General features: G+C 54.3%; 3 protein-coding genes across 8 annotated transcripts; 2 read left to right on the plus strand and 1 right to left on the minus strand.

The window, feature by feature from the left end:
- Window positions 1–1080: 1080 nt before the first annotated feature.
- BSCL2 (BSCL2 lipid droplet biogenesis associated, seipin) lies at window positions 1081–15307 on the plus strand. Of its 4 annotated transcripts, XM_070069502.1 has the most exons (13): window positions 1113–1481; window positions 3235–3434; window positions 4722–5038; window positions 5124–5184; window positions 9218–9299; window positions 12387–12530; window positions 13337–13471; window positions 13651–13748; window positions 14247–14388; window positions 14477–14543; window positions 14708–14794; window positions 14889–14969; window positions 15067–15307. In XM_070069502.1, exons 3-13 carry the CDS (start codon window positions 4744–4746, stop codon window positions 15213–15215), a joined length of 1341 nt encoding a protein of 446 aa, XP_069925603.1. In that variant the 5' UTR covers window positions 1113–1481; window positions 3235–3434; window positions 4722–4743; the 3' UTR covers window positions 15216–15307. The 4 variants fall into 4 exon arrangements, with proteins under 4 accessions (XP_051689023.2, XP_069925603.1, XP_051689025.2 ...); XM_051833063.2 differs by lacking the exon at window positions 5124–5184 and having other exon boundaries at window positions 1081–1481; XM_051833065.2 differs by lacking the exons at window positions 1113–1481; window positions 3235–3434; window positions 5124–5184 and adding an exon at window positions 4062–4184.
- GNG3 (G protein subunit gamma 3) lies at window positions 1427–4107 on the minus strand. Of its 3 annotated transcripts, none has more exons than XM_008274369.4 (3): window positions 3924–4107; window positions 2161–2260; window positions 1427–1919 (listed from the first exon to the last, which is right to left on the minus strand). In XM_008274369.4, the coding sequence occupies exons 1-3, from the start codon at window positions 3995–3997 to the stop codon at window positions 1791–1793; spliced, it is 303 nt and encodes a 100-aa protein (XP_008272591.1). In that variant the 5' UTR covers window positions 3998–4107; the 3' UTR covers window positions 1427–1790. The 3 variants fall into 3 exon arrangements, with proteins under 3 accessions (XP_008272591.1, XP_002721046.1, XP_069925678.1); XM_002721000.5 differs by lacking the exon at window positions 3924–4107 and adding an exon at window positions 2642–2782; XM_070069577.1 differs by lacking the exon at window positions 3924–4107 and adding an exon at window positions 2483–2506.
- A 644-nt stretch (window positions 15308–15951) lies between the features above and the next one.
- LRRN4CL (LRRN4 C-terminal like) lies at window positions 15952–18985 on the plus strand. Its single transcript, XM_002721001.5, has 2 exons — window positions 15952–16092; window positions 16629–18985. The coding sequence occupies exon 2, from the start codon at window positions 16634–16636 to the stop codon at window positions 17339–17341; it is 708 nt and encodes a 235-aa protein (XP_002721047.1). The 5' UTR covers window positions 15952–16092; window positions 16629–16633; the 3' UTR covers window positions 17342–18985.
- Window positions 18986–21618: the final 2633 nt, after the last annotated feature.

Here is a 21618-nt window from a genome sequence, read left to right on the forward strand (position 1 = left end):
TGGCAGTTTTCACTTACACCTGGACTTTTCCCAGCACTCTGATGCGGCAGGAAAAAGGAAAGGTATTTGCTGTGCCCTTTTGTCACTTAAGCACGAACAGTGCAATCTATTCATTCGCGTTCCTGCACTGTGCCTGGCATTATGGGATGCAGACTGACATCCAGTCCTTTCTGGACTTGTCACAAGTGCCACGAGGAGACCAAATAGGGTCCTGACCCTTGTAAGGGCTCAGAGGCTGCATCGACAGTGAAAGCTGCTAGTCTACTAGGCTGCACTGGTCCCAAGTTCACTGGGTGCCCTGGATCCCACAGAGCATCCTTAGGCCACGGTCAGCTGCTATGATCGAACACCCCTTACTCCTTCGGAGTGAGGAAGCTGAGGGTGGGCCTATCCCTCATGCAGGTCAACGTTCCCCGCCAGCGTATGCATCACAAAGCACGTGCGGCCCCAAGCAGCTGCAGGGGGCCATCCTTGAGGAGCAGCCACGGAAGTGTACCTTTGTCCTGGCTCTGTGCCCTCCATGTTTATCCTTGAAAGGGGAATGCAGATGGGGCCGAGTCGGTTTGAAGAAGATGAAAGTATAGGAAACGCAAGCCGAACAATGCCAGTAGCTAGCTCCAGGGAGAGTAGGGAGCGACCGAGGAACGGCGCCCCAGGTGGATGGTACTGGGCCCCCCTCCCCGAGTTACCGCTTCAAAGGGAGCCTCTATTCGGCAAGATGTGGAGACCTCAGTTTCCCCTCACGATCAGCGCAGACCTCGCGGGGCTTCCCGAGGTCCCCTTGTTCCATGATCCTCGTTATAGTCGCCCTTCGGCTCCCTCAGAAACACATCCAATTCCACCCCCCGGTGTGAGCGGCGCGGACACGGACTTGGCGATAGCAGGGGCAGCCATTTTGAGACCAGACGAGCACGGAAGGGACCATATCGAGAACGCTGGATGCCTAGATGCCGCCATTTTAAGAGAAGCCCTGTACGGCGCAACGCCGTGTGCGGGGGCCGCCATGTTGGCGCCGTCGCTGACAGTGGCCATCTTGGCTGAAGCCGGCACGGGCGCGGCCATCTTAGGCCCGAAATCTGCGCCTGTCGCGCTAACGAGCCCCGCCCCGCCCCGCCCCTCGACTCCTAAGTGTTCCTGCGCTGTGCGCCGGCCTCCCGAGGCCCCCGAGCCCGCCGGCCTCCCCTCGGCTGGGCTGCCATTGCCCCGGCCTTCACTGCTCGCGCGCGAGTGTGAATGCCCTTGGCAGCCTCCGAGCGTCGGCTGTAACTTAAGTCTTACCGTGGGGACGCTCTCGCGCCCGCCCGCCCGCCGGTCTTCGATGCTGGACCGTGTCCCACCTGCTTTGACCTGCCCCGGTCCCTGGGAATGGCCAAGCTATTGACTGGTGGTCCTTTCCCCCAAGAACGCTAATACGGGAGCTGTCCTCTGAGGCTCTGGAGGACTTTATTCTTCAAATGGCTTTTCCCTTCCAGTAGCTCCAGGTGAGACTGAGAGCAAGCACCCGGCCCACCCCTCTCCCCATTGTCTGAGCGGGTCACAGGGAGGCTGGCAGAGTGTGATGGCGCCCTTCCGTGGGTGGAGCAACGGGAGTGGGGTGGGGGGCTGGGGTCAGCCGCCCGGGCCAAGGGGAGGGGTCGGCAGGTAGGTGAGGGAGGGCCTTGTGCTTCCGATACTCGGGTGTGGGCCAGGGTTGGAGGTGAGGTGCAGGGAGCTGGGCTCGTGGCAGTTACCGACCTAAGAAGGGCCCGGGAGAGGGGAGGGTGAGGAGTGGTGAGGGGCAGCGGGGCGGCTCAGAGCAGGGCGCAGAAGAACTTCTTCTCCCGGAAGGGGTTCTCCGAGGTGGGGACAGGAGTGATGAGGGGGTCCTCACAGGCGTGGGCGTCACAGTAAGTCATCAGGTCCGCGGCCGCCTTGGACACCTGGGAAGCCGCCACGAGGGGGTGGTTAGCCAGAAGCTCTGGGCGGGGCGGCAGCCTCCCTCCCCATATGGGCCGTCTTTTGCCATCTGTAGGGCTGCTGGAGACGTCCTCTTCCCTCGTCCCACACAGTCCTCCCCTGGCCTCAGCAAGTTAAAGCAAAGAGAGCATCTCTCCTCCGGAGCTCGGGAACCTATAGCACAGCATGGCCTGGCCAACGAAGGGGTGCCAGGGTCCCACCCACCTTTATCCGGCATAAACTGGCTTCGATCTTAAGCTGTTCCACCATCTTGCGGGCTTGCCCAATACTCATAGTGCTGTTCACAGGGGTCTCTCCCTTCATCCTGGAGAGGAGTGGGAGAAAGGTCAAGGCAGTTTCAGCTGAAGGCTCTTCCTCCTCTCCCCTCCCCTCCCCCCACTAGCCTTTACAAGGCTGTACCCCAGTTCTCCCCACCCCCCCCATGGCCTGGTCCATCTCTGTCTCCCTCAGTGAAAAACTGGAGAGGATGCGAGGAGGTGCTCCCCAAATTCCCACATGACCTGGGCCACAGGTCACTAAACATTACCCCAGTGTTTAGGGATTTTCAGCCCTTCCAGTCCTGTATGTTCCCAGCTCCGAAACCCTCAGCCAGAAAGAGCCCCACCCTGGTGAGGAGAGCACATCACTCCCATCTGCCCCCCTGAGCTCCGACGGGAGAAAAACAGGCTTCCTTCTCCGTACTCACCTGGAGCACAGGCGGCGGCAGCCCTGGGTGTAGAGTCTGGGGGAGGGGTGGGGGGCACAAAAACCTCGTGCCTCAGATGGGTGCCCCACCCTGCAAGGGGCTGCAGTTGGAAGTACCTGACGCAGAAGCCGTCAGTTAACACAGAGGCTACTGGGGAAGGCTGCGCCAGGGGGCTGCAGGGGGCTGCTCTCGGTCCCTGCAGCTCCAGCACTGCCCAGATGGCTGGTACCTGGAGGATGAAGGATGCTGGAAGGAGCTGCTCTGAGCCTGGAGCATACCAACTGCCTGGCCAGTGGGGGAGCCGGGCGGGCTGCTGCCTGCATCCCCTGCTCACACCCCCTCCATGCCCCTCCCCCACTGCAGACATCCTCAGGCTGGGTAGAGCCCTTCCCAGAGGAGCTGCGGAGATGGACTCCCCCCTCACATGGGGTGGGCTGGGCCGGTGACAGCTCCCGCAGTGGAGTCCGGACTGGCTGCCTGGGACCCTGCTCATTTGAAAATCTGACATCAGCTGGGCAGTCGCGCCCCCCCCCCCCATTCCTCCCCATACCCTGACACAGCACTTCGCACCTGAGTCTTCGTTTCTCTCCCAGGGACCCTGCATTCCCTGTATCCAGGAAAATGGGATGTGCTACAGGTGATCAGCACTTCATGTTCTAGTCACAAGTGACAGAGCCAGGGGCAGCAAAGCAGCGTCATCGAGACGCTGTCCGCAGAAATGGCAGACCCTCGAGGAGAGGTTGCGGGAAAAGCAGTGTGCGGAGACCAGGTCAGAGGATCGGACAAGGAAGAGGTAAGGGGCCTTGTGGAAGCTTTCTGGAAAGAGGCAGGCCTGGGGGAGGAGGGAGCGGTGCGGGCTGGGAGTACTGGTTTGAGGAATTTCGTGCATGTTGAGTACTGACCTCCCTCACCTACCGTGCTGTGCTGTGTGCTGGCCTTGCCCTCGAAAGGACTTTTATCTTGGGACCAGACAGATAAGGATTTGAAAATGCCAAGTGCCCAGGCCTAGCGCAGACAATGCGCTGTGGAGAGCGCGGCCAGTACAGGTCGGAGGAGGCAGATCACGCATCCTGAAAACGCGGGGCGCAGTGGCTAGCGGACTGCAAGCCCGCCTGCGCAACGCGCCAAGTGCACAGGCTCCTGCAGACTGGAACACTGGCCGCCTACAGGCCCCGGGAGCCGCAGGGGACAAAAGTCACTGCGGTCCGGATGCCCCTGGCGCCCAGCCTTGCCCCTCCCCCACCGCGGCTCTGGGGGTTCAGGGGTCTGTGGGGGAAGGTACCGGGAGATGGCGTCCTCCAGGAGAGGGGAGGCAGCTGAGGCAGAGCGTGCCTCCGGACTGGAAGGAGGTGCCATGCCTCGGGGCAGATACGGCGGGCACCTGGCTGCCGCAGGGGACAGAGGTGCGTGAGGGGCGGAGCCTCGCAGCCCCGGCCCGCCCCTCGGGCGAGGCCCCGCCTCCTCAGGCTACCAGGGCGGCGGGGGCGGGGCTTCTCGGGACCCGGAAATCCCGTCCCGCGGTTGCCTGGGCAGCGGGAGGCTGGTGAGTCCGCGCCGCGGCGGGCGGCCGGCTGGTTGCCATGGCGGCGCAGTGAGGCGGGGGCTCCCGGCGCCATCGCGGAGCCAGGGGCTGGGGGAGCGGCCGTTGGCGGAGGGACGCCCGCCCTGCCCAGCGTGGGGCTCGGCCGGCCCGCAGGCGGAGAGGAGGCGTTGACCGCTCGTAGGCTGCTGGCGAGCTTAGGGCCTCCTCTCCGTGCCACACCTGGCAGTGTGAGTTCAGTGTCATCGTGTGTGTAAAAGCTTTTGCAAAGAATTTAAGATGCTCGTTCTCCGTGGGTTCTGTTTTGCTAACGAATGTCAGAGTGATTTGTTGCAAGATCAGTGCCGAAGGAGTTGGGTGAAGGGAGCACAGCGGAGGTGGACAGAGGATAACTGGCGGAGAACTGGTTCCTTTGGAGAAGGGCCATGGGAAACACTGACTTTGCTTTGCTCTCTGTGGTTCGGCAAAGCCAGTCCAGTAAGCTTTTTTGTCCCCGCCTCCCTGGGGAAAGGAGCCATTCTTTCTCCTCTCTCATTCCAGGAGCCGCCAGCCGCCTCATCCCATGGCCAGGGTTGGCGTCCGTGTGGCAGAGCAGCCAAGAACTCAAGGCCTGAACCTGGAACCAGAGCCCCTGCTCTCCCCACCATGGTCCACGACCCTCCGGTGCCTGCCTTTCTGTGGGCCCAGGAGGTGGGCCATGTCCTGGCAGGCCGTGCCCGCAGGCTGCTGCTGCAGTTTGGGGTGCTCTTCTGCACCATGCTCCTCCTGCTCTGGGTGTCCGTCTTCCTTTACGGCTCCTTCTACTACTCCTACATGCCGACAGTCAGCCACCTCAGCCCCGTGCACTTCTACTACAGGTGAGGGCAGGCTTCTCGCAAAGTCCGGGAGAAGTGCTGCAGGGGCCCTCGGAGCTGTTCAGCCCAGTCCCCTCATTTTACCCAGGAGGAGCCTTGAGCCCAGTGTGCCAGAGGACTTCTCACGGCATGGCCCAGCGCTGGAGCAGGTGTGAACTGGTGGGGCTCTAGGGTCCTTGTTCTACCTGTGGTTACTGAGTTCTGATTTTAAAAACAAGAAAGAAAAAAAAAAGCAGTTCCACTTCTAGGCTGTCATACTGAGGACCAATTCTATCTGCACTGGATCCGAATTCTCTCCAGGCCACTAGAGACTTTTGAGACAACACAGCGCTCTGAGCATCTCAGAACTAGCCTGGCTTTGGGTAGAGAAGGTATGGGGAAAGCAGCAGTTTGCCTTTTCCTTTCCTGCCTCCCACACTCAGTAGTCTGTGGAACTGGAGCCAGTGTGCAAACACAAGGTGATGGGCTTTAAACTTCCCTGGCCCCTTGGCTCCTCTCCACCTCCCAGGCTCTCTCTCCTTTTAGCAATGGCTGTGGGATCAATCAGTGTGTACGAAAAGACCATTATTGTCAGTGGTCCACAGTGTCATTTTTTTCCCCCTGCCCTGAGTCCCTGGTCATGAACTATAATTTTTTTTTAAAAGATTTATTTTTTATTTATTTGAAAGAGAGAGAGAGAGAGAAAGAGGTCTTTCATCCTCTGGCTCACTTCCCAAATGGCCACAACAGCTGGGGGCTGGGTCAGGCTGAAGCTAGGAGCCCGGAGCTGCTTCCAGGTCTCCCACGTGGGTGCAGGGGCCCAAGGACTTTGGCCATCTTCCACTGCTTTCACAGGCGCATTAGCAGGGAGCTGGATCAGAAATGGAGCAGCCAGGTCTCAAACTAGCACCCATATGGGATGCTGGCATCACAGGTGGAGGCTTAACCTACTATGCCACAACACCAACCCTGCTGTAAGGTAGAGTTTCTTCAGCTTTTAGGAAACAGACTTTAGGAAAGCTATAGCCATGCCTGCTATAAAAATGTATATACACTATGCCCTGGCATGTGCTGCACATACATACTCATGCAATTTTTCCCGCAGATTGAAGCATCTTTAAAGATATCTGTGGAGGGCTGGGTGTTTGGTACAGCAGTTTAGATGCTACTTAGGACACCATGTTGCATATCATAGTGATTGGGGTTGGAGTCCCACTCTACTGCTGATTGCAGTTTCCTGCTAATGCATATTCCGAGAGGCAAAAGGTAATGGCTCAAGTACTTGAGTCCCTGCCAGCCAAATGAGAGACCTGAATTGAGTTTTTGGCTCCTTTGTCCTGGTGCAACCCTGGCTGGTGTGGGCATTTGAGGAGGGAACCAATGGATGGAAAATGAAAACAAATAAAAATTTTTAGGGTCCAGGGTTGTGGTGTAGCAGGTTAAGCCTGTGCCTACAACACCGGCATCCCATAGGGTGGCAATTTGAGACCTGGCTGTTCCACTTCCTATCCAGCTCCCTACTGATGTGCCTGGGAAAGCAGCAGGAAATGGCCCAGGTGCTTGGGCCTCTGAATCTACATGGGAGACCTGGAAGAAGCTCCAGGCTCCTAGCTTCAGTCTGGCCCAGCCTCAGCTGTTGTGCCATTTGGAGACTAAACTAGCAGTTGGAAGCTATCTCTCTGTCTCTCTGTAACACTGCCTTTCAAATAAGTAAATATATAAATAAATCTTTAAAATTTTTTTAAAACAAACCATCTGGAGCATAATGGGTTAAGCTGCCATCTACAATGCTGGCATCCCATATACAGCTCCATCTAATGTGCCTGGGAAAGCAGCAGAAGATAACCCAAGTGCTTAGGCCTCTACACCTACGTGGGAGACCTGGATGAAGCTCCTGGCTCCTGGCTCCCAGCCCAGGCTGTTGCAGCCATTTGGGGAGTAAGCCAGCAGATGGAAGATGTCTCTTTTTTCTCTTATCTCTCTCTAACTCTGCCTTTCAAATAAATAAAATAAATCTTTAAAAAAAAAACAAAAACCAACCATGTGGCATAGCAAATAAAGCTGCTGCCTGGGTCGCCGACATCCCATATGGTGCTGGTTCCTGTCCCAGCTTCTCCACTTCTGATCCAGCTCCCTGCTAATAGCCTGGGAAAAGCAGCAGAAGGTGCCTAAGGGTTTGGGCCCCTGCCACCCATGTAGGAGACCCAGATGAAGTTCCTGGCATTGGCCTGGCCCAGCAGCCCTGGGAGTAAACCAACACATGGAAGATATCTTTCTGTGTAACTCTTACTTTCAAGTAAATTAAACAAATAACAACAGAAATATTTGGATCCTTTCAAAAGTGTTTTCTCAAACTAGGCCCCAGACCAGAACTAACTAACTTACTTACTTACTTACTTTCTTTCTCTCTCTCTCTCTCTCTTATTTATTTATTTATTTATTTGTTTATTTATTTATTTTATTTGAAAGAGTTACAGAGAGAGGTAGAAACAGAGATCTTCCATCCGCTGGATCACTGCCCAGATGGCCATAACAGCCAAGGCTGAGCCAGACTGAAGCCAGGAACTTCCTCTGGGTCTCCCACGTGGGTGCAGGGGCCCAAGCACTTCAGCCATCTTCCACTGCTTTCCCAGGCCATCGCAGAGAGCTGGATCAGAAGTGGAGCAGCCAGGATATGGGATACTGGTGCTGCTGGCCAGGCTGCAACCTGCAGTGCGACAGCGCCAGCCCCTGGACGCAAGCATCTTAAGCAGTGTCTTAACTGCTGCACCAAACATCTGCCCCTCAAGTGAGTCTTTAGAAACCCTAAAGTGTGGGGCCATCGTTGGTGCACTGGGTTAAGCTGCCACCTGCAATGCCACCATTCCACATAGCAGTGCTGGTTTGAGTCCCAGCTGCTCTGCTTCCAATCCAGTCTCTTGCTAATGCACCTAGGAAGGCAGCAGAAGATGGCCCAAGTACCTAGGCCACTGCTCCCCATGTGAGAGACTAGGGTAGAGCGCCTGGCTCCTGCCTTCAGCCTGGCGCAGTCCTGGCTTTCACAGCCATTTAGGGAGTGAACCAGCAGATCCTTCTCTCTCTCTCTTTCTTTCTCTCTCTCTTTCTTTTCTTTCTCTCTCTCTCTCTTTCTCTTATCTCTTTCTCTTTCTCTTATCTCTGACTCTCCTTCTCTGTGTCTTTCTGCCTTTCAAATAAGTGAATCTTTTGGGCCATCTCTGTGGTTCAGTGGGTTAACGCCCTGGCCTGAAGCGCCGGCATCCCATATGGGTGCTGGTTCTAGTCCTGGCTGCTCTACTTCTGATCCAGCTCTCTGCTATGGCCTAGGAAAGCAGTAGAAGATTTCTCAAGTGCTTGGGCCCCTGCACCCATGTGGGAGACCTGGAAGAAGCTCCTGGCTTCGGATCAGCACAGCTCCAGCTGTTGCGGCCAATTGGGAATTGGGGAGTGAATCGGTGGATAGAAGACTCTCTCTCTCTCTCTCTCTCTCTCTGCCTCTCCTCTCTCTGTGTAACTGACTTTCAAGTAAAATAAATAAATCTTTAAAAAAAAAAGATTCTCTTTAAAAAAAATTTTTTTTAAAGAGACACTAAAGTAGGAAACTAGATTCCCATCTAAGAATGTCTGCTGTAATGAAAGAAATTGATGGAGCAGTAAGAGAATTAAAAGTCCTCTTGGGCCTGCGCTGCGGCTCACTAGGGTAATCCTCCGCCTGCAGCGCCGGCACTCTGGGTTCTAGTCCCGGTTGGGGCCCCGTTTCTGTCCCGGTTGCCCCTCTTCCAGGCCAGCTCTCTGCTGTGGCCAGGGAGTGCAGTGGAGGATGGCCCAAGTGCTTGGGCCCTGCACCCCATGAGACCAGGAGGAATCACCTGGCTCCTGCCTTCCAATCGGCATAGCTCACCGGCCATAGTGGCCATTTAGGGGGTGAACCAATGGAAGGGAGACCTTTCTCTCTCTCTCTCTCTCTCTCTCTCTCTCTCTGTGTCTAACTCTGCCTGTCAAAAAAAAAAAAAAAAAAAAGTCATCTTGGTGTTTTGAGTCTCCTGGCTGCATGTTTTCCTCCATCTCTCTGTATCAGAGAGAAGCTGCCTGTTGTGAGAGAAGGGATCTGGGACAAGAGGGAGTCCTGGTGGGCCAGGAGGTGTGCAGACATTTGTAAGGCAGGCTCTGTAACTTACCAGAGGATCGTCCTCCATTCTTATTTAGGACCGACTGCGATTCCTCCTCCACCTCGCTCTGCTCCTTCCCTGTTGCCAATGTCTCACTGGCAAAGAGTGGACGTGATCGGGTGAGTAGGGGGGCTAGAGAAAGGACTCATTAGTGCTTTGATGACTCAAGTAGCAAGGCTTGAGAAAAATGTAGGGAATCGGGGTTGAGTAACAGTGTCTAAGAGGAAGGGAGGTTGAAAAGAAATGGAAATCTAAGCTGTATTGTACAGCAAATACTAATGTTCTAATTTCCAACAAAGCAGATGAGATGTGACCTCTTTGAGCTATTTTATTGGAATAGGATGGCATCCACCCAAGAGTTTTAAAAGCTTATATGTAACATTATGAAATGGTTGACAAATATGTGTGACCTGTCGTCACAAAGGGTACTGGGCCAGAGGACTTGCCAGAGGCCAGTATGACTCTGATAAACCTGGGAACCCTGAGAAATGCAAATGGAGACTCAGCTTCCTTACCCGGCAAGCTGGTGGTGGCTCTGATAGGTGTAGGATCTGTAAACATTCAGAAAGGACCTTGGATGTCAACACCAGTTCTGATGAGTAGAGCTTTTTGAGTTGTCAGTCACCAGTGTGATCAGACATAAGCAATGCTGAGATTTAAGAATTTAAAAATCATTGGAAAATTATTTTTCAAAAGTGATACTTGGGAGGAAAGTGACTTAGAAATATCACTCTGGTAGGAGGAGTATGAGCTATAGCAGCTGGGCTTCCCTGGGACCGTTATTCAGCCCGGCCTGCTCTAGTGCAAATAGCCTGGGAGATGGTGTGTCCTGGGACATGTTCCAGTGTGTCCACCACGTAGCCAGACACTATCAGGAAATCTCTGCTGGTCAGATGACTGGGGCCCGAGTTGGCATGGGTGACAGGGAGCCGTTCAGACTAGTGAAGTAGAATGTTAGGCACCTCACAGCAAAAGTAGCCAGTAGCCCAGCTACCAGGAAAGGAACTCAGAAGCTATTTCAGAAGGTACTGTGGAGACACTGATTGGGTGTGCTTCTCTGGTTAAAAAGCAGTGGTCAGTGGAGCATCCTGAGAGGAGACTAGAAAGCAAGCAAGCCACGGTGCACCTGCACCTGCAGCAGTATGTACAGCTGTGTGTCTGCCCTTGTGGAGATCATGTTGGTGATGCAGGCAGCCTAGAAGCATCACTGGTGTGAGCCTGCTAGATGAGGAAGAGGAAAAGCTGAAGGTGAGAAGAGATCTAGCCCAGTCGGGGGTAGAGGAGCCTGGACGTTCTGTTCATCGAAAGTGAACATTTTTATATGAATTTATGAAATAATGTGTCCACTGTATGGGAGAAGCCTTGTTAGAAGTAGAAGATGCAGGCCTGTGCTCTCAAGGAGCTCACCAGGTTGATTTAAAAAACAGCAACAAAAAACTATAAAGTGAGGGAGGCTGTTATGGTACAGCGGGTCAAGCCACCGCTTGCGATGCCAGCTTCTCATATGTGAATGTCTGTTCTAGTCCTGACTGCTCTACTTCCAGTCCAGCTTTGTGCTAATGCACCTGGGAAGGCAGCAGATGCTGGCCCAAGTACTTGGACCCCTGCCACCCATGTTGGAGACCAGGATGGCTTCAGCCTTGCCCAGACCCTGGCTGTTGTGGCCATTTAGAGAGTGAATCAACAGATGGAACATGTTCTGTCTCCCCTCCCCTCTCACTCTCTCACTGTGCCTTTCAAATAAGTAAGTATTTTTTAAAACTATGCATTGATTTGCATGCAGTAAAGTGTAAGATGCATACATTCCAGGAAAATTTGTGAATTAGATCAGTGTAGTCTGGAATATTCTGAGACTGTGGAGATGAGGCATGTCTTTGAAGAGAGGTGAATCGTGTGTAACAGTGACGTAGGAGGCGAGACTCCTCCCTTTAAACAGACCAGTGAGAATGAAGGCATGGGTTGGTCCACAAGGCTCTAGTATTAGACTCGGAGGATCACCTTGAGAGAGATGACATTTTTTAAACTTACCAGGTTTTTAAAACAATAACAGCTTTATTGAGATTTAATTCATGTTCACCACGTGGTATGTATAGTTCAAATGTTGAAACTGCCTCCATGACCATTGGCAGATTGTGGAGGTGACTCACTGTAGGTTAAGGTGGTATGTTTCAGCTTTATTTATTTATCTACTTATTTGAGAGGTAGAGTTACAGAGAGAGGGAGAGGCAGAGAGAAAGGTCTTCCATCTGCTGGTTCACTCCCCAAATGGCTGCAGCAGCCAAGGCTGGGCCAGGCCGGAGCCAGGAGCCAGGAGCTTCTTCTGGGACTTCCACACGGTGCAGAGGCCCAAGCACTTGGGCCACCTTCCTCTTCTTTCCCAGGCCAGAAGCAGAGAGCTGGAGTGGTAGAGGGGTAGCCGAGACACGAACCAGCACCCATATGGGATGCCAGCGCCACAGGCAGAGGCTTAGGCCACTGTGCCACAGCACCACAGGCCCAACCCCCAGCTTTATTTTTTCAACCCATTCCCTCTGGTTAAAAGCTTTCCCCACTCCTGTGATTCTAATATACCATCCAGAGGGAGTCATTCTGTTAGCTAAGAGTCATTCAGTGAGAAGACGAAAAGAATCCTGGGAGTGGTCAGGGAAAATTAGGGCGTGTATGGTGGCAAATCTTTAACTTTTGAGGCTGATCCCAGTGAAGACTCTTCCCACCGTGAGTTTCAGGGTTCTACCAACAGAACCAAGATGAGGGACCCAGAATGATATAAAGATGATCTGGAACCAGGACGATTATGCGAGAGCTGGCTAGGGAGACTGTGAGTGCTGCTTGCTCTTGCTTAATTAATAATATAAGTGAGGGCAGGCTGGGCCCAGGGGGACGGCCTCACTGGCACACAGTGAGTAACATCTGAGTAACAGATGTCCCAGTTGGCAACGTGCGGTTCACTTTTGGAAAAGAAATGCTACACAGCCTTTCTGAGAACAGTGCAGCAAGTCTGAGAGCCAAAGGGATCCACAGGCCATGGAAGTGGGGGGATCCAGCCACCAGAAGGGGGCAGCACATTCCTGCCATGGCACATGGAGAGGGCTGTTAGGCTAACCAAGGGGCACGGCACAGCATGTTGAGGAAGTGGAAGGGAGGTGGAAAAAGGAAAGGCCAATTTTTTGTATTTTTTTTTAAATGCTGGTGGCTACACTGGACAGGTGCTGATGTATGGACAGCCGTATCGTGTCACCTTAGAGCTTGAGCTGCCAGAGTCGCCCGTGAATCAAGATTTGGGCATGTTCCTGGTCACCGTATCATGCTACACGAGGGGTGGCCGAGTCATCTCCACTTCCTCGCGCTCCGTAAGTGTTCACAGCTTGTCTGAGAAGGTGTGGCAGATGACAGCAGAGCAGAAAATCTGGGTAGGGCTTCTGGAGGAAACCTCCTTGGCTCTGAGGTCACAGCCAACGTCAGGATAAGGGAAGAAGAATGAGCTCACCAACCGGAAACATTTGCCACCACCCCTGGCGCCTGATGAGCACAGCTGACTTTGGGGTCAGCTGTGAAGAGCAGGGCTGCTCCTGGAAGGCAGAGGCAGGCTGGCGCGAGGCAGACCTGAGTTTGTGTCCACAAAGGCACGCTGGCCTGCAGGACAGCGGACCTCGTTAGTACCAGGTACTGCAAAATGGATGTGCTGGTTACTGCCTCACAGCAAGCCTAGTGTGGATTCAGTGAGGAAATGTAAAGTTCTCATCAGCACATAGTTCAGTCAGGGTCTCCATTCATATACTGTCCACCACACCATGAAAGAAATCCCTGACTGTGCATGGGCGGGGGGAGAGATTCAGACGGTACCCTAGGACTTCAGTACCATCCTTGGTTGTAGAACTGCTTGGGAGGAGAGAAAGATCAGAGTTGGGCTCACCCTAGGAAGGTTTCTTGGCAGTGGGGCCTTTGTTGTATTAGAATGGAGAAGCGTGATTGGGTAGTGGGGGAGAGGTTGTGCAGTTGAAATGGTTGGGTGAGGACTTGGGGGACAGGAAGTGAAAGGGAAGGAACAGGGGGCTTGAGAAGGAAGCAGCCTCCATAGATGTCTGGGGGTGGGGGAGAGGTGGTGAGGCCACGGGAATGTGGGGCCGCAGTCCCAGCCTCGCCTCTGGCCCCCCAGGTGATGCTGCATTATCGCTCGGACCTGCTGCAGATGCTGGACACGCTGGTCTTCTCCAGCCTCCTGCTGTTCGGCTTCGCTGAGCAGAAGCAGCTGCTGGAGGTGGAGCTGTATGCCGACTATAGAGAGAACTCGGTGAGTGGAGCAAACGGTAACGGAGCCAGCCCTCCTCTCAGCGCAGAATTACCGCGGGGAACCTCTGGTCTCAGTCGAGGGATGACAGTGGAGAGGCTGTGAGCAGGCCTCAGACTGGGCTGGGGCAAGTGACAGCAGGGATCCTGGCCTGACACGGCCCTCTCCCTACCCCGCTGCAGTACGTGCCAACCACCGGCGTGGTTATCGAGATCCACAGCAAGCGCATCCAGATGTATGGCGCCTACCTCCGCATCCACGCCCACTTCACTGGGCTCAGGTGAGGAGCTGCTGGAGTGGACCTCGGCAACCCTCCTGGGGGCTGTCCTTGAGTGCAGGCGGTCCCAAGCAGACGTGGCAGCTTCACAGAGCAGCGGTGCTTGTGTGCTTTTGTGTACGCCAGAGGCTCTCAGTCCTGACTATGTGTCAGCATATCAGCTGCCCGGGGAGCTTTTAAAAAATACAGAGTCATCAGTGCAGCCAGGATTTGTTAGACCAGCAGGCGCCCTGGCCAGGAACCCCTGTCCTGAACCATTGGCTCAGCAAGAGCTGAGGGAGCTCTTGAGAGACAGCCACGGTCGAGGCCATCGCTTGTGGTCCTGCCGGTGGTGTTGTGCCTTTATTAGAGCGGCAGCAGCATCTGCAGCTGTGTCGGGGAGGTGAGGCAGAGGGCCCTCTAGCCAAGCTCACTTGAATTGCCCTGAAGCTGTCTGGGAAATGAGAAGGCGGTGCTCTCCAGCATCTGCTGCTCCCTCACTCTGCCGTCTTCCTGCCTCAGGTACTTGCTGTACAACTTCCCGATGACCTGCGCCTTTGTGGGCGTCGCCAGCAACTTCACCTTCCTCAGCGTCATCGTGCTCTTCAGCTACATGCAGTGGGTGTGGGGGGGCGTCTGGCCCCGGCACCGCCTCTCTCTGCAGGTCGCAGGGGTGTGGGAGCAGGCTGGTGGCTAGGGCTTGAGGGCTCAGAACAGCGTGGCCTCCTTGCTCAGTAGGCTGTCCTCTACAGGTTAATATCCGAAAAAGGGACAATTCCCGAAAGGAAGTCCAGCGAAGGATCTCCACCCATCAGCCAGGTAAAGGTGTTGGGAGGGGCAGGTGGGACTGGCTGGGCGAGAGGGTGCCTGCCTTGTCTAATGAGACTTAAAGCACCCGCATATGGATGGAGGGTCAAAGGAAAAGCTGACCCCGCTGCCTGGCCCAGCCCCTAATCCCAGCCTACCCTGTATCCACTTGGTAGGCGCAGGGCCTGAAGGCCAGGAGGAGTCAACCCCGCAGTCAGATGTGACAGAGGACGGCGAGAGCCCTGAAGATCCCTCAGGGACAGGTGAGGAGCAGCAGCAGTGGCCCCTGCCCCCTGGGGACTCCCCAGCGTCACCCTCGCCCCGGGATCTGACCCCGCCTTCCTCTTCTGGCTGCAGAAGGCCAGCTGTCCGAGGAAGAGAAAGCAGAGCGGCGGCCCCTAAATGGAGAGGAGGAGCTAGAGCCCGAGGCCAGTGATGGTGAGGGCGCCCACCGTGGGACCCGGGTGGCGTGGGGTTCGGGGAGGCACCCGGTTAAATCTCCTGGGGGATTTTGTTCTTCTCTTTGCTGGCCCAGGTTCAGGCTCCTGGGAAGATGCAGCTCTGCTGACCGAGGCCAACCTGCCTGCCCCTGCCCCTGCCTCTGCCCTGGCTCCGGAGACCCTGGGCAGCTCCGAAGCCTCTGTGGGTGCTCTGCGACAGCGCCCCACCTGCTCCAGTTCCTGAAGAGAAGAGGGCAGATTCCTCACATTCCAGCACTTTCCCACCTGAGCGCTCACCCCTGTTTTTCCCTTAATAAACTATTTTGTGCCAGCTGCTTCCCTGAGTCTTTCGAAATGGATTCCAGGCCATTTGTTCACCCTGTGTTCCCCAGGCATCTCCCTCCAGACCTGGACTATTTTAACCACAGCTGTTTCCATTCATAAGCCTAGGAAATCCAAGGAGAGGAAACCTACTCTGACCCCAGCAGGCTTTCCCACTCCATCCATGTGACTCCCTCAGGGGAGGGGACCGTGCAGGGCGGGTCTGCAGAGCAGGAATACATCACTCTGGCCTCTGCACCCCTCCCTCTCTCTGTCCATTGGGAGGCAGAAGACAGGAAATGACTGCCAGGGATGTGGTATGATTTTTACTGAAACAGCAGCGTTGTGTGGCTCTGGCCGCATGCTGTCCACAGCTGTTTTCCTCTCCTGCGGGCCAGGTGGCCGCCTCTCCTCTCCCCTTGTCTGCTCTGCCGTGTTCTCCTCCCAGCCCTTCACATGACTCCAGCTTTTGGATTCCCTGCTCCTGGCTGCTGTCCACATTCCACTCGTCTTTCAGAACCCAGGCGTCCTGGCCTCCAGTTCAAACCGCTGCGTGTGCTTCCCCCACCCCGGCCCCATGACTCAGGCCTTCTGAAGGGACCAGCCCTCTTCTTGGCACTTGCAGGGGAGAGAGAGAGGGGTGGGGGCTAGTTGGTGACATCATAATTGAAGGGTTTAAAAGCTTTAGCCAAAACGGAGTTGAAGACCCAGCCTGACAGCGAGCCCTTGATCCTGGTGACCCTTCGACATCCCACAGACGTCCACTGGCAGATTGCAGCTGCGTCAAGGCGAATGCACTGGTGAGGGGCTGCTGTCCACTGGGCAGGGAGGACAGGCGGGGCTGGGACTCTGCACAGGATTTGCACGGGTAACAGGTGGGGAGTGAGGATTCCAGGAGCCTCGCTTACCCCCTCCTTGCTCTGCTTCCTTTCCGGGTTTCACATCTGTCGCCGACTGGTATTTGTTGTACTTAGATCGTTTCTCTGGGTGGCAGCTGGGAATTATTCCACCTTTCTTCCCTGGGCTGAGTAAATCATTTTCTCTTCTCCTCCAGCACTTTGTTTATTCATTAACTGTTTGCAGCGTTTCACACGTTGTTGACCACCAGACTGCGGCGCTCCTGGGTCACACCGTATTGTATTCTGTTTTGTCCAAACCCAGGCACACAGGCTGGATTCAGATGTCAGTTGACAAATGAGTGTGTCTGCCTTGTTCCCACCTCTTTCCTTGTCCTCTTTGTCCCTCGTCCTATTTCTCTGTCAGTTGAGATTTTGCAGGCATGGACCTGGAAGGCACGTGCTGAGAAATCCTTACCTATTCCCCCCTTCCTTTCCAGACGCCATGCTGGGCTCGCCCTGCTTTCTGTGGCTTCTCATCATGACCTTCCTGGTTCCCAGAGCTCAGTTCTTGGCCTCTCAAGACTCTGAAGAGGAGGGAGACGATCAGCCGTCTTTGCCACCCTCACGGGCTGTCTACTGCGACTATGACCGCTGCCGCCACCTGCAGGTGCCTTGCCAGGAGCTGCAGAAGGCCGAGCCGGTGCCCTGTCTGTGCCCTGGGCTCTCCAGCCCCGACCAGCAGCCCGAGCAGCCGCGCCTGGGAGAAGTGCACGTTGTGGCTGAGGAGGGCCGTGCCCTGGTCCACTGGTGTGCCCCATCCTCCCCGGTCCTCCAGTACTGGCTGCTGCTTTGGGAAGGCAGCGGGGATCCGTGGAGGGGACCCAGCCTCAACGCCACGGTCCGCAGAGCAGAACTGGAAGGACTGAAGCCCGGGGCCACTTACACTGTTTGTGTGGTGGCATCTAACAAGGCCGGGGAGAGCCTCATACCCCGGGAAGGCGGGGAGGAGTCTGAACAAGTGGCCGTCCCTGCCTTCGGGCCCTGCGGCCGGATCACCGTGCCACCTAGACCTGCTACCCTGGTCCACGTGGCCCTGGGGGTGGGCACGGCCCTGGCCCTGCTGAGCTGTTTCGCACTGGTCTGGCATTTCTGCTTGCGTGACCGTTGGGGCTGCCCGCGCCGGGCGGCCCGAGCCTCAGGGGCTCTGTGAGTGAGGGGTCAGCGGATGGCTCCACACAGCCCAGAGCTTCCTGGAACACCGACCGCACCCTGGAGGAGTCGTGGCTCCACGCCCGGGCGCCTGGGCTACATCTGTCTCAGTTCTCTGGGCCGGGATCTTGTTTAGGTCCTGGCTTGTGACTCTGCAGCTGGCGCGAGTTAGGAAGGAGTAGAAGAGAATCTGCAGATTTTTTCTTAAAGGATCAGATAATGAGTGCTCTTCAGGGGCGAGTGTTTGGCCCTGAGTTATTAAGACTCAGGACACTGGCGTCCCATATCCCAAGCACCTGGTTCTGGCTATGCCCTGCTTACCATCCAGCTTCCTGCCACTGCACCTGGGAGGCAGCAGGTGATGGCACCAGTGCTGGGGAGACTGGGATGTAGTTCCAGGCTCCTGACTTTGGCCTGGCCCAGTCCTGGCTGTTGCCGGTGTTTGGTGAGCAAACTAATAGAAGGTTCTCTGTCCTCCTCTTTCTTTGTTGCTCTGGCTTTCAAGCAGATGAAAATAAGCATTTAAAATATTCATTTTAAAAATGTGAAAACTTTTTTTTTTTTTTTTTTTTTTGACAGGCAGAGTGGACAGTGAGAGAGAGAGACAGAGAGAAAGGTCTTCCTTTGCCTTGCCGTTGGTTCACCCTCCAATGGCCGCCGCGGCCGGCGCGCTGCGGCCGGCGCACCGCGCTGATCCGATGGCAGGAGCCAGGAGCCAGGTGTTTTTCCTGGTCTCCCATGGGGTGCAGGGCCCAAGCACCTGGGCCATCCTCCACTGCACGCCCTGGCCACAGCAGAGGGCTGGCCTGGAAGAGGGGCAACCGGGACAGAATCTGGCGCCCCGACCGGGACTAGAACCCGGTGTGCCGGCGCCGCTAGGCGGAGGATTAGCCTAGTGAGCCGCGGCGCCGGCCGTGAAAACTATTCTAAGCTCATGGACCTTACACATAAGACACAGTCCTGTAGCGAGAAGGACCCTGCCATCACCCTGCGACGGGCCCTGCCACTCTGTGTGGCTTCAGTGGAATTTTGAGAATAAGCTGCTGCGTCTCAAAAGAAGATGTATATGAGTTTGGGGCCAGCACCAGAAACAATCCCCTTCTTCCATTATCTTTTATTTGAGCACTGATCAGAGGCCATGGGTCTCTGAGAAGGGCAGAAAAAATGGCTCACGTGGGGTGGAGAAGAGAGGGGAAGCCCACGATACTCTCTAGCACAGGTCAGCTGTGTTCCTGTGCTTAAAACAAAAAGTGAGGGCCAGCGTTGTGCAGCAGTGAGCAAAGCCTCTGCCTGCAACACCTGCACCCCATACGGTTGCTGGTTCAAGTCCCAGCTGCTCTGCTTCCAAACCAGCTCCCTGCTAATGCACCTGGGAAAGTGGCCCCTGCCCAACCCACTTGGGAGATGCAGAAGAATCCCCTGGATCCTGGCTTCAGCCAGTGGACCAGCCTCAGCTGTTGCGGCCTTTTAGGGAGTGAACCAACAGATGGAAAAATCTCTGTCTTTTCCTCTCTCTCTGTTGCTCTGCCTTTCAAATACATAAATTTTTTTTTAAAAACTGTAACATTAAAGAATTTCTCTCCCCCATTTGTATGTAATGTATATCTACTAGTAACAACATTAAAAGAAATTTAGAAGGAAGATATTTTCAGCTTTCATGATTTCTTTCAGTTCCTTGTCTACACCCTTGCTTTTCAGAGAAGCATACATACTTATAAATTTTTTGTTAATGCAAGTGGATGTAGGGGGGCCAGCACTGTGGCGTAATGGGTAAAGCCACTCCCTGCAGTGTCGGCAATCCATATGGGCGCCGGTTCGAGTCCTGGCTGCTTCACTTCCAATCCAGCACTCTGCTATGGCCTAGGAAAGCAGTAGATGGCCCAAGTCCGTGGGCTCCTGCACCCATGTAGGAGACCCAGAAGAAGCTCCTGGCTCCTGGCTTCAGATTGGTGCAGCTCCGGCCGTTGCAGCCAATTGGGGAGTGGAACCAACCAGCGGATGGAAGACCTCTCTCTCTCTCTATAACTGACTTTCAAATAAATCTTTAAAAAAAAAAAAAAAAGTGGATGTAGGGACTGGGGATGTGGCACACCTGTGACACAAGCATCTCATACGAGTGCTGGTTCTTGTCCTGGCTGCTCCACTTCCAAACCAGCTCCCTGCTAATGCACCTGGGGAAGCAGTGGAAGGTGGCCTGACTGCTCGGGCCCCTGCTCCCACGTGGAAGACCTGGAAGGAGCTCCAGACTCCTGGCTTCAGCCTGGCCCAGCCTTGGCTGTTGCAGCCATTTTGGGAGTGAACCAGTGGATGGAAGATTTCTCTAACTCTGCCTCTCAAGTGAATAAAGTAAATCTGTAATAAATGAATTAAATGGACGTAGATTGTTGCTACACTATATAACCCTCACGCAGATTTCAAGCAATGCTGAAGAGCAGGAAGTGAAAGTTCCTCCTCCTCAAGAGGAGACTGCCCTGAGCAGGGCAGATCTTAGGGAAGACAAGCACCTGCTGCACTCGTGGTCCCCTTAGCCACAATGTTCCGTTTTGGTGACTCAGCCTCCTCAGCCAAGTTCAAGGCTGGGGAGCTTTCTGTGGGTGGATGCTCCTTAACTGTTTGCTGGGACATTTATCTCCAGGTTTCCCACAGACATCCCTGTTTGTGTGTCCTGACATCTTTGTGTATTTCTGTAGGAGACTTACAGGCAGTGGATCAAAGAAGCAGTACTATAAAAGTCATGTTTGCTATTGCCCGATGACAATGAAACTGAAAATTCCTATCTCCTAACGACATCATAGCTGTTATAATGTCCTAGTGCAACACCTTACTAATTCACATGCCTGTGTTGATGCTGGTGTAAGCTAACTTACTGTGTTGCCAGCCATATAAAGTAAAGCCCCTGTAGTTATGGATACTACAAAATACTAGATAATAAAATACTATGTTAGTGGTTTCTATACTTACTGTTCTTTTAGTCATTATTTTAGAATATACTCCTACTTGGAAAAAAAAGTTTACTATTAAACTCTTGTGGCCATGAGTATCTCAGTTATTTCTTCCAAGTTCTTGCCCACACAGAAATAAGAGTTCAAAGTAATACTGTGGGAGACCAGGATGGAGTCCCTGGCTTCCACCTGGTCCAGCCCTGGCTCTTGTGGACATGGGAAGCGAGCTAGCAGATGGAAGATCTCTATGTCATTCAAGTAAATAAATAATTAGTATTAATAATAAAAACAAGTTTGTGGAAAATGGACTTAAGAGACAAGCTTAGTTAGGATGTCTGCCTCCTGTTTAAGAGTGGATTTGGGCTGGCGCCGCGGCTCACTAAGCTAATCCTCCGCCTTGCGGCGCCAGCACACCGGGTTCTAGTCCCGGTTGGGGCGCCGGATTCTGTCCCGGTTGCCCCTCTTCCAGGCCAGCTCTCTGCTGTGGCCAGGGAGTGCAGTGGAGGATGGCCCAAGTGCTTGGGCCCTGCACCCCAAGGGAGACCAGGAGAAGCACCTGGCTCCTGCCTTCGGATCAGTGTGGTACGCCGGCCAGCTGGCCATGGCGGGCATTGGAAGGTGAACCAATGGCAAAGGAAGACCTTTCTCTCTGTCTCTCACTGTCCACTCTACCTGTTAAAAAAAAAAAAAAAAGAGTGGGTTTGATATCCCTTTCTGACTCCTGACTTCAGCTTCCTACTAATATAGACCCTGGAAGACAGCGCTGTTGGCCCAAGTAATTGGGCCCCTGCCAGCCACCTGGGCAATCTAGATTGGGTTTGCAGTTCCAAGTTTCAGCCTTGGCCCAATCCTGGCACCTGGGGAGTGAACAAGCACATGGGTGCTCTCTGTCTCTCCCTCCCTTTGCCTATCACATAAGTAAATAAATAACTTCTTATCTTAGCTATTTTAAAGATTTATTTATTTTATTTGAAAGAATTACAGAAGGGGAAAGACAGAGATCTTCTATCCGCTAATTCACTTCCCAGATGGCTGCAATGGCCAGGGCTGGGCCAGCCCAAATCTAGGAGCCAGGATCCAGGATCCAAAAGCCTTATCTGGGCGTCCCATGTGGGTGGCAGGGGCCCAAGCACTTGGGTTGTCTTCTGCCGCTTTTCTCAGGGCATTAGCAGGGAGCTGCATAGGAAGTGAGTCAGCCAGGACATGAACCAATGCCCATATGGGATGCTGGCATGGCAGGCAGTGGTTTAACTTGCTACACCCCAATGCAAGCCCCAAGTTACAAGTGTGCTTCTTGTATTGTAGTCCATATTGTAACAGACAATCTTTGGCTGTC

The sequence above is a fragment of the Oryctolagus cuniculus genome, chromosome 1, assembly GCF_964237555.1.
Source record: "Oryctolagus cuniculus chromosome 1, mOryCun1.1, whole genome shotgun sequence".
NCBI classification, from domain to species: domain Eukaryota; kingdom Metazoa; phylum Chordata; class Mammalia; order Lagomorpha; family Leporidae; genus Oryctolagus; species Oryctolagus cuniculus.

Bases quoted from the DNA above. Each gene is read 5' to 3' on its own strand.
- BSCL2 (XM_051833063.2), top strand. From the start codon at position 3,360: ATGGCAGACCCTCGAGGAGAGGTTGCGGGAAAAGCAGTGTGCGGAGAC. The intron at 14,389-14,476 runs GTCGCAGGGGTG...TGTCCTCTACAG, and splicing joins GGCACCGCCTCTCTCTGCAG to GTTAATATCCGAAAAAGGGA. The intron at 14,970-15,066 runs GTGAGGGCGCCC...TTGCTGGCCCAG, and splicing joins AGAGCCCGAGGCCAGTGATG to GTTCAGGCTCCTGGGAAGAT.
- GNG3 (XM_008274369.4), bottom strand. From the start codon at position 3,997: ATGGCACCTCCTTCCAGTCCGGAGGCACGCTCTGCCTCAGCTGCCTCC. The intron at 2,261-3,923 runs GTACCTTCCCCC...ACTCCTCTCCAG, and splicing joins CTGGAGGACGCCATCTCCCG to GATGAAGGGAGAGACCCCTG. The intron at 1,920-2,160 runs GTGGGTGGGACC...GCGGCTTCCCAG, and splicing joins CCAGTTTATGCCGGATAAAG to GTGTCCAAGGCGGCCGCGGA.
- LRRN4CL (XM_002721001.5), top strand. From the start codon at position 16,634: ATGCTGGGCTCGCCCTGCTTTCTGTGGCTTCTCATCATGACCTTCCTG.